We start from the raw sequence: 10,534 nt of genomic DNA, 5'->3' as shown, positions 1-10,534 counted from the left end.
AGGAGCCTGTGATGGCAGTGGAGGAGGTTGATACTGCAGATGAGGATGCTGATGATTTTCTTCCTGAATATATTGAAGAAGAACATGTTGAATCAGATGATTCACTAGGGGATAAAGAGTTAGGATCAGGAGATGAAGAGTATGAAGAGGCAAGAACTAACATAAGGGAGAGCTTAGGTGTTATAGGTGACATGGAAGTGGGGAAGGAGACTGTAGAAGATAGATTATCTGAATATGGTGATTCTGACAGGGATGGTTCTGATAGTAGTGACTCGGATGGGCAAATTGTTAGGAGTAAACAGTGTAGGTCAGTGTATGATCCTAGGGGAGATATGTCTGAGTTTAAATTAGTGTTGGGTATGCGTTTCGAGGATGGATTTCAATGCAAGAAGGCACTGATTTCATGGAGCATTGTAAAGGGTTATCCTATTCATTTCAGGAGAGTGAACAAGGAGCAATGTGAGGCTTTTTGTGAGGATCCTTGTCCCTGGAGAATGTTTGCTAGTATGCTGAAGAAATAGAGTTCTTTGGTGGTCAAAATTCTACAGGAGGAGCACACTTGTTCATTTGCAGTGGGTAATAAACAGGCTAGTTATAAGTGGATTGGGGAACAATACACAGAGGTTTTCAGAGTTAGACCTCAGATGTGTATTGAAGAGTTTAGGAATGATGTTAAAAGGAGATTTAACATAGCTATTCCTAATGGGAGGTTGTATAGAGCTAAGGCACATTCATTGCAGTTGCTAAGAGGTACTGTGCAGGGTCACTATAACAAGTTGAGAAGTTATATTCTTGAGTTGATGAGGGTGGATAGGGGAGGTAGATTTGAACTGTTGTGTGGTGATGGTAGTATATTTCAGGGGTTATACATTGGGTTTTCTGCATTGAAGAGGGGTTTTTTAGAGGGGTGTAGACCAATTATTGGTCTTGACGGGTGTTTCTTGAAAACACACTTAGGGGGGCAACTGTTATGTGCCATAGGGAAGGATGGCAATAACCAGATGTACCCAATAGCTTGGGCCGTAGTAGAGGTGGAAAATGAGGCTTGTTGGAGGTGGTTTTTAGGTATATTGCTCGAAGAGCTTGGAATCCATGATGGGAATGGTTTTACACTGATTTCTGATCAGCAAAAGGTTAGTATTTGCCTTGCCATGTCTTGTGTCCATACTAAAATGATGTTACTATGGCTTTATATGTCTTGTGTCCATACTGAAATGATGTTACTATGCAGGGGCTAACAAATGCTGTCAAGGAGTTGGCTCCATTGGCAGAGCACAGAAATTGTGCTCGCCATGTCTACATGAACTGGAAAAAGCAGTTCAAAGGTGTTGCATTGAAGAACCTATTCTGGCAAGCAGTGAGGGCCACATACGTAGAGGAATGGGATGCAGTCATGGAGACTCTCAAAACTGAAAATATGATGGCATATGATGATCTGCTGAACAGAGATCCTACCAGGTTTTGTAAGGCTTTCTTTTCAACTTGCTGTGTGAGTGACATGATGGATAATAATGTGTCAGAAACGTTTAATGGGTATATTCTGAGTGCTAGGGGAAAACATATCATCCATATGTTAGAGGACATTAGAAGTGGGCTGAGGGAAAGACAATATAAGAAGTTTCAACATGTTATGACTGTCACTGATATACTTACACCAGCTGTTAGGAAGAAACTTGAGAAGCTTAAATCACTAGCAAGGTATTGTACTTCTCACCCTGGGCTAGGAGGAAAGTTTGAAGTGTCAAACAAAGATGACATGTTTATTGTCTCTCTTCCTGAGAAGACTTGCAGTTGTAGAGGTTGGGAGATAACTGGTATACCTTGTGTGCATGCTGTTTCTGCTATCAACTTTATGAAGGAGGATCCAGCCGTTTATGTGCATAACTATTTGAGCACAGAGACTTATTTGAGGGCATACTCCTTCCCACTTGAGCCAATCAATGGTGAGAGGTTGTGGCCAAAGGCTGAGGGATATCCAGTTCAACCCCCACAGGTGAGGATCATGCCCGGCAGACCAAAGAAGAAGAGAATAAGAGACACAGATGAGAAGGACCCTAAACAACCTTCAAGCCTGAGAAAGACTGGTTGTAAGATGACATGCCAACGGTGTTTACAAGAGGGTCATAATTCCAGAGGATGTATGAATGATGAAGTACAGAAACCTGATGGTGAGAAGAGGAAGCCTGGACGCCCTCGAAAGTACCCAATCCCTGAACCAACAGAAGCAACAATCCCAACAAACCCTACTGATACAACAGAGGCTACTACAAGAGGAAGGGGCAGAGGCAGGCCCAAGGGAAGTGGCAGTGGCAGGGGTAAAGGTAGGGCTAGGGATATTGCAATGGAGAGGCAAGAGGTATATCCCAAAACTATTGCATCTGATAATATTTGATCATTTTAGTTTCTTATTCCATTTGCATTTGAGCTATGTTAAATGATATTCATTGTAGGCAAGCAAAGGAATAGGACTTTACTGTGGAGAGCAAACAGGCAATTCATATATTGCATCTGGGAGTGGACTGCAGCAAATCCCAAGGGGAGAAGAGATCTGCCTGACGGGCCCCACACAAGAATCTCAATCCAATCCTTGAAGAAAATTTGTTGTTGTTTTGATGTTGCTCTGATAGCATACTGATGTTCTTTTGATGTAGTTTTTGCAAGCATTTTGCTGATATGTAAAGTGATTAACACTTAAACAAGTTATGTATATGTTATTGATCTGTTATGTATATGTTATTGATCTACTTTGCATATATCCATTGAAATCCATAGAAATTCATTGTCATCATGATTGTAAATGAGATTACAATGACACTACAAAATAGATCTCATTATAACACCCTAACAATCAAACACCAAGAACACCTAACAAACAAAGGCTTGAATCACCAACCAAACAACACCCACAACACCTACGAAACAAAAGCTTGAATCACCAAACAAACAACACCCAGAACACAAGCACATGCAACCATCTTTTTCATCGAACACTTGCTGCTCTCGACGTTCTCCATTCTGAGGAGTCTGACTTCATTCTCCAACAATCTAATTCGCTTCATATCTTCCTCCACATATTTCCCTAGGCGATAGCATTCTCCAATCCAGAAGTTCAATTTTTCATCTTCGTCATCTTCAATTTTAGGCTTTACTTCAGGATCTACCAACTCAAAGAAGCCACATTGTTTCTGCAAAAACAAAGATTGAGCTGTGTTGGAGCATCTCTTTGTTGGAGCATCTCAAGAGAAAAACTCAAAACGAAAATAACGTCAAAATTACCTCTTTGTTGGAGCATCTCAAGAATCTTCGCCCAGGATTGAGCTGTGTTCGCGACGTTTTCATCTCCACTTGAAGTTTGCACGCGCATTCAGGGAAGAAATCTGGTGTAGTCATGGACGAGGATGAGGCGCTATAACAGGAGGCAGATGGCGTGAACTTCATTTCTCCCTTCTGAAACCCTAACCGACGAAATGGGGATGCAATTTCTTAAATTCTAGATTTAGGGAACAAAATTTTAATCAAACGACGTAGTATTATGGGTATAGGACGACGTCGTTTCTTCATATCGTCGCCGGTGCCAAGTCAGCTTTCAGGCGACTTAAATGGTGCCAACTCAGCAGTCAAATTGGGGATTTTCGAAATTCATGGAAAAATTGTTCCCGCCTTTAAGTTCAGGGAAAATTTGATAAAAATCAAAGTTCATGGAAAATTTGGAAATGGGCCCAAAGTTCATGGTTTTTGGCGTAATTAACCCTTTTAGAATCCATGGTTAAACTTAAAACACTCAACCAAACAGCTCAACTCTCCAATGGCGAAATCGGCACCGGTTCTTCTGCTCTCCGTGGCACCCCCACCGTCGCTATGCCGACCGTCTCCATTTATTTTATCCACACGATTTCGGCGAAGAAGAATCCACGGACGCCGCGCTAGAATTAGAGCGGTCAGGGAGTGGCAGGACTACGAAGAAGCGGTGAAGAAGAAGGACCTCGCAGGAGCGCTTCGCTTCCTCAAACTCAAAGACGAACTTCGCACCTCTTCAATTGAGTCGACTGGTCAGCTGAATGATGAGTTACGCATGTTCGCAGTTGAGCGGGATTTTCAGGTGCTAAACACGTGCTTGAACGCCGATGATATGCGGCTTGTCGGTAGCGCCTACGCCCTTCTCAAAGATCGAGGGCTGTTGCCCAATTTCGGGAAATATAGGAACATCGGTAAGTTCCACCTGTTAGCTTGATTTCTCTGTAAAGGTTGGTGTGTTAATTCTTCAAAGAACGTAGAGGTCACGGGAAGTTCAACGTCACTGTGGGCAAATTAATATTTTATTAACGTTGGCATGTTCACGAGAATCAGTTCTTCAAAGTAATATACTAATGTAAGTGTTTTGTTTGTTGAATTTGATTCCTGAGAAAGTTGATAGTTAAGCTAATCAAATAATTCCAAATGTTTAATTATAACATTTCAACGTTATTACTTGCAAATCGAATCGGTGAATGTTGAGGAAAACATGTAAAAGAAAAGGGAAAAGGGGAAGGAGATAAACAAATAAAACAAGGAGAGCGAGAATTTGATAGAAATACAAGGAAATCTTCAGCACATTGCCAGTCATTTTGCATATGGATCGAATATTCAACTACAATTTAAGTTTTAGGTGTTACGAGTAATGTTGTATTCATGTTTTGCAGTTTTAGGAGAATCCAGAGAAGTTACACCATCGCTATTGAAGTCTTCTACTGGCTTAGAAGGTATAAGATCATCTAAGTAAGTACTTTCTTTATAAATACAGAAAATGATGTATAACGTATCTTGCCATATTTCAAATGAGTCAGCTCTTGAACTTGCTATTGCCACTAGAAGCAATGAAAATTTTTATATTTTGGTTGCAATTTTTATTCATATTTGATCTGATAATTTTCCCTCGCATTTCTGTCGCTGTTCCAGTGTCAAAGCTCTCTCCCAAAAAGTGGGGAGTTTCTGGAAGCTCTAGTGTTGTTTTAATAGCTGTACTTGCTGGAACATCTATACTAATAAATCAAGGAATAGACATCAGACCGAACCTTGTAGCAATTTTAGCGTTGTCGATGCTAGATGCTATTCTTCTTGGTGGCGCATGCTTAGCTCAGATCTCTAGTTATTGGCCTCCACATAGGCGCCGTATCTTAGTGCACGAAGCTGGTCATCTTCTCGTGGGTAAGCCATTCTAGTTAAATATGTTTTCTCCTTCTGCAATAGCATTAAGCACTAAGCACAATAACTAAAATGGTATGGCACTGTATTCATGTTTGATTATGCATGACTATATTTTTTCTGCTAGTTTATTCTGCCTGAATGATAAAGCATTATTATGCTGTTTGGATTTACTTTGTCAGTTATAATAATGCTGTAGCTCTGTGAATTTGCAGCATACCTAATGGGCTGTCCAATTCGTGGTGTTATTTTAGACCCTATTAGAGCAATGCAAATGGGCATTCAAGGGCAGGTACTTTTTGATCCTGGCATATTTACTTCATTATCCTTACTCAAAATTTGATAGATTGCTGATTAGGTAGGCATCACATGGCGTCCAAAGCTTTCTGGTTTCTAACCTTAATTTCGGAGTGGATGTGCTTTAAAGGATCCAATAACAATTAGGAGAATAAATCTTCATGTTCACCGTGTTATGTGAGTTTTTGTGGTGGCTTTTATTGTCAAGATATCTGGAGTTTAATTGACTTGTTTCCAAATGGACCGAGACAAACCTTATTCTGTGTGTCAGTTGATTCACCTTTCTTCTCGGTTACTGGATAGTATTTCCTTGTCCATCCTTCACTCTTGAACTTTAACACCGTATAGGAGCTGACAGTTTACTCCCAACTTGGTCACCCATGGTAATAGAGCACTGTCCAGTTGGCAGTTGCTAATTTACATCCTAGATTTCTACATTCTCACCACTGGTTTCACTTCCATTACTTTGTGTTGTTTTTATTCCTTCTTTTGAGTTCAGAAAACTACCAAAAGCTTGTTCCTATAAGAAGCTTCTCCACAAACATATTTTATGCTTTCATCATAATCTCTTACAGGCAGGAACACAGTTTTGGGATGAAAAACTTCAAAATGAGCTTGCTGAGGGCCGTCTTAGTGGGTCCGCCTTTGACAGGTTGGTGCTGTCAAAATTTAGTCAGAGATGCTCTCAGTAGTTCATAGCCCGAACTTTAAATCAATGAGTATCCTCATAATGCTTTCTGCTTTTAATATACGTTGGTTGGAAAAATGTGAAAGTCGTAATATGGATGTAAATTGTGATGTGGAAAGTGTCTTCTGAGTTGTGAAGTCATATCAAAAGTCTCTCATGCTTAGGTACTGCATGGTGCTTTTTGCTGGGATTGCAGCAGAAGCTCTCATATATGGAGAGGCTGAGGGTGGAGAAAATGATGAGAACCTCTTCAGGAGTATCTGTGGGCTTCTAGAACCCCCACTCACCATCACACAGGTCTTCCTTTTCTCAAAAACATCTGTTGTTTGTGTAGTGTTAGTTATTCCCTTTGCTCGAGTATTGAGAATTAACCCCCCCCCCCCCCCCCGGCAAGCTATGAATGTTGGCACCAACAATTTTGTCTTAGTGTTTAATTGAATCTTCATTCATCCCTGCGCATAGTAGTAGCTTCAATATGCAATAATATCAGGTTTATATTTGATCGTATCAGTATCCTATATTCCTATGGAAGTAAGTGGAATTGGGGCTGCAGTTTGGGGCTGAGATAACAATTGCTATTTTTGTTAGTTGGAGCTCAATATTTTAGTCTACTGAATACTGATCACTGTGGGAAGAAAGGATGACCCAGTGCTCTGGCTGTAAGTGTTATAGTCCACCAGCTTTGCCTGTTTGCGAAATTGCGGGAAGTGTAAGATGATCAATTAAAAATTGCTGTAGGTTGTGGTGTCCACGTTCCTGTGTGAACCTAATAGAAAGAAAATAAATTAGCATGTCTAGTGTTGATGAGTCTTTGCTAGAATGTGCCTTGGGTTTTTGACAGACATTAGTGGTTAGTCAAATATGTGAATGAATTTTTTCGATAAGACACATAGGACAGCCTAATGCCAAAAAGATCTATCTGGTTTTTTGTTTGGAGTCAAACCGTATGTTGTGGAAAGTCAGTACTTATCAAACTCTAGATTCCTTACCAATTTCAGTGCAGTTACTAATAAGAATATTGGCTTTCATAATCATGTATACCAATATATGGAACATGACATTTGTCTTTATAATTCACAGATGTCAAATCAAGCCCGTTGGTCTGTGCTGCAATCTTACAATCTGCTCAAGTTGCATAAACCTGCCCATAGAGCAGCTTTCATAGCTTTGGAAAGTGGAGGCGAACTGAGTCTAGTTATAAGGAGAATTGAAGAGGCCATTGCCATGTCTTCCAATTAGATGAAATCCATGCGAGTATGAGTAGAGTTAATGATATGAAAATTTCTCTGGCTTGTGCTGTTGGCCTCTTGAAGTGAAACCTGGTGGAAGAAAATGGAGTAAAAGCACAATCTGTTTACGTCCCACTAAAACTAGAATCGGTTCCATACTTCCATGTGCTCTTAGTCATTCCGTATTGACATCACACACCATGGCAGCGGATGGATTTAGTGTGGGATCTTCAACAAGTCAACTGCTTGGGGGGCTTCGAGAGCTTACCTTCGGACTCCAAGCATTTCACTGCTGAAGATTCTTTCAGTTGGGAGAGGCGCAATGCTGTAAATAGGCAGAGTGATGAATACAGGGTATTTCGGTTTAAGGTAAAAGAGATCGGTGCAGCAAACAATTGTTTGCTTTGCCTCAATTTTTTATGCTGTTTTTGCAATAGGAGAAAGATAGGCATTTTTGGTATGTTGGTCTCAATGTCTACCACTGTTTGGTATTTGGAATCTGTTTCACATGTCTTGAATTATTAATTCTTTCTAGTTATTGTTTATTAGCACTAGTTTATTGAACAAATTAAATTGTTGGTGATATTGCATTCAGAAACCTGGTAGTGCCTCGTAGTAGACTGGTACGAACTTACATTTAATAAGCTGACCCTTTTTGCCACAACACAAGCATTTGGTTATTCTGTATCAGTTGGTAAATTTATGTTTTTCTTTAAATTGGTTCGGTCAACATATTGCCTGAACAAAAGTGTCGTTGCTCACTGGAAATCTATAGTTCAACACTACTAGTATTTTACCGCCATTTCTTTTGTGCAATTATAAAAAATGGGATTTTCAAAACTACTCAACTTTGTAAACATGTCTACTAAATATACTCACTTTTAATATTTGCTACATCATATATCCATTTCCTTTGTTTAATAGTGTATTTGTTTGTTATGAAAAGTTTAAATTGTCGTATGAGTGTCATAAATAGTAGTAGAATGATTTTGGCTTTGATTACTTTTGAAATTTGATTTGTATTTAGATTCTTGTATTTGTTTGATCTGACATACTAATAATGTGCCTAAGAAAGATTTTTGTGCCAAGGAAATAATGCGCCCAAGTAAAATTAATTTATGCGCGGATGAAATAATGCGCCTAACTAAAACTAATTTATTCACCGGGGAAATAATGCGCATAAGGAATTGCCGTTGTATTGGAGGTCAACACCACCCGCAAAGTAGAGGAAAACGCTTGTTTTTATACTCAAATAAAATTTATGTGAATGAATTGTCAACTTCAATAAAATACAATAAATTCACGTGTAAATTAATGAATTGCACCATTTATTAGAGCATCCACAATGGTGGGTGCGATGGCCGGATCGAACCCGGCCTATCGCACCCACCACCGTTGTTGCTCCCGGGTGCGATGGAGGGGAGGCGAGCGCTCGCACTCGTCGAATGTGGGAGCGAAGGAGGGGGCGTGTAAACACGCGCCCCTTTCCGAAATTAAAAAAAAAAAAAATTTAATTTTAACGGTCAAAAGACCGTTGCTCAACGGTCTTCGGCCGAATTTTTTTATTTTTTTTTATTTTTTTTTTCTTTTCTTTTTCACCTATATATATCCCCTTCAATCACAAACACAATTCATCCAACAATTCTCTTCAACTCCTAAAAAATGTCTTCATCCACCAATTCTTCCAACAATAATTCTTCTTCAAATTCTTCATCCGAAGAAGAAGTTCATGTTGATCCCGCACAACTTCCTCCTCTTCCCGATCCTACTCAAGCCCCCGATTTATTTTTTATGAGATGTGCTGTGAATTTTATGCAAGTAGCAAGTTCATATCGGTTCGATCCACCTCCACAACGCCCGGCGAAAAAGCGAGCAGTGGTTCGTCGTGACCGTGAAGGTGGAGCCGAGCGCCTCCATCGCGATTATTTCGCCGTCGAGCCTGTTTATGGGCCACAATTCTTTCGCCGTCGATTTCGCATGAGCCGGGAGTTGTTTCTACGCATTGTCAATGCGCTAGAAGTCGATCCTTACTTCCAACAACGTCCGGATGCTGTTGGCCGGGTGGGCTTCTCCCCGATCCAGAAGTGCACTGCCGCTATTCGACAATTGGCATACGGAAATTCTGCTGATTGTTGTGATGAATATCTCCGTATAGGAGAGACGACGGCGATGGAATGCTTGAAGAAATTCTGCAAGGCCGTCGTTCGTATCTTTGGCGGCACGTATTTGAGGCGGCCAACAACTGCCGATGTGCAACGCATCACTGCAATGCACGAAGCCCGCCATGGGTTCCCGGGAATGTTGGGGAGCCTAGACTGCATGCATTGGGGATGGAAGAATTGCCCCGTTGCTTGGCACGGCGCCTACACTCGAGGGGATCAAGGCGAGCCAACAATTATATTAGAGGCCGTTGCTTCACAAGATTTATGGATCTGGCATGCATTCTTTGGAGTCGCTGGGTCCAACAACGACATCAACGTGCTCCACCAGTCCACGCTATTCAACGATGTTTTAGCGGGGCATGCAGCGGCTGTGCAATTCCTCGCCAACAATTCTCACCACACTCGAGGATACTACTTAACAGACGGCATCTATCCGGACTGGCCGGTGTTCGTGAAGAGCTTCCAGTTTCCGAACGATGAGAAGAAGCGGAGGTTCAAGGTGATGCAAGAAGCTGCAAGGAAGGATGTGGAACGCGCTTTCGGTGTTCTTCAGGCTCGGTGGGGTATAATTAAGGGACCGTCACGTTTGTGGAAGTCGGAGCAAATGAGTTCGATCATGTTTGCATGCATCATATTGCACAACATGATCATTGAGGAAGAAGGTGGAAATGCAAGTAATTTCGACGGTGACGACGGCGAGGGACCAAGTTCTACTCCTCAAACACAATTCAATTCCGGAGCACCACCGGAGTTCGCCGCCTATTTGGCACGGAATGCAAGCTTGAAGGATGCACGATTGCATGCTCGCCTCCGCGACGATTTGGTTGAGCATATATGGGCACGCTTTGGTCCGGTTGACCCGTAGTTCGACGGCTTTAAATTATTCGAAAATTGGATGTTTTAAATATTTGTTGTTTTTTTTTAATTTTATTTGTAATGTTTGGATTTTTAATTGAATGAATTTTATGTTGTTAAAA

The 10,534-nt window shown here is 41.0% G+C and overlaps 4 protein-coding genes across 5 annotated transcripts; 3 read left to right on the top strand and 1 right to left on the bottom strand.

Moving 5' to 3' along the window:
• Positions 1 to 644: 644 nt before the first annotated feature.
• On the top strand, positions 645 to 2,591 carry LOC131025510 (uncharacterized). The gene is made up of 3 exons (XM_057955304.1): positions 645 to 1,133; positions 1,232 to 2,356; positions 2,451 to 2,591. The coding sequence occupies exons 1-3, from the start codon at positions 645 to 647 to the stop codon at positions 2,589 to 2,591; spliced, it is 1,755 nt and encodes a 584-aa protein (XP_057811287.1).
• A 321-nt stretch (positions 2,592 to 2,912) lies between these two features.
• Positions 2,913 to 3,438, bottom strand: LOC131025509 (uncharacterized). The gene is made up of 2 exons (XM_057955303.1): positions 3,277 to 3,438; positions 2,913 to 3,185 (listed from the first exon to the last, which is right to left on the bottom strand). The coding sequence occupies exons 1-2, from the start codon at positions 3,436 to 3,438 to the stop codon at positions 2,913 to 2,915; spliced, it is 435 nt and encodes a 144-aa protein (XP_057811286.1).
• A 319-nt stretch (positions 3,439 to 3,757) lies between these two features.
• Positions 3,758 to 7,993, top strand: LOC130986009 (uncharacterized). Of its 2 annotated transcripts, XM_057909264.1 has the most exons (7): positions 3,758 to 4,208; positions 4,680 to 4,739; positions 4,936 to 5,184; positions 5,397 to 5,473; positions 6,054 to 6,130; positions 6,331 to 6,463; positions 7,247 to 7,993. In XM_057909264.1, exons 1-7 carry the CDS (start codon positions 3,806 to 3,808, stop codon positions 7,403 to 7,405), a joined length of 1,158 nt encoding a protein of 385 aa, XP_057765247.1. In that variant the 5' UTR covers positions 3,758 to 3,805; the 3' UTR covers positions 7,406 to 7,993. The 2 variants fall into 2 exon arrangements, with proteins under 2 accessions (XP_057765247.1, XP_057765248.1); XM_057909265.1 differs by lacking the exons at positions 6,054 to 6,130; positions 6,331 to 6,463.
• Positions 7,994 to 8,756: 763 nt separating this feature from the next.
• Positions 8,757 to 10,534, top strand: LOC130986008 (protein ALP1-like). The gene has a single exon (XM_057909263.1). The coding sequence runs from the start codon at positions 9,058 to 9,060 to the stop codon at positions 10,420 to 10,422; it is 1,365 nt and encodes a 454-aa protein (XP_057765246.1). The 5' UTR covers positions 8,757 to 9,057; the 3' UTR covers positions 10,423 to 10,534.

Source organism: Salvia miltiorrhiza, chromosome 5, assembly GCF_028751815.1.
Source record: "Salvia miltiorrhiza cultivar Shanhuang (shh) chromosome 5, IMPLAD_Smil_shh, whole genome shotgun sequence".
Taxonomy (NCBI): domain Eukaryota; kingdom Viridiplantae; phylum Streptophyta; class Magnoliopsida; order Lamiales; family Lamiaceae; genus Salvia; species Salvia miltiorrhiza.
Note: the sequence above shows the minus strand (reverse complement) of the source record. Positions and strands in the feature narration are given on the sequence as shown.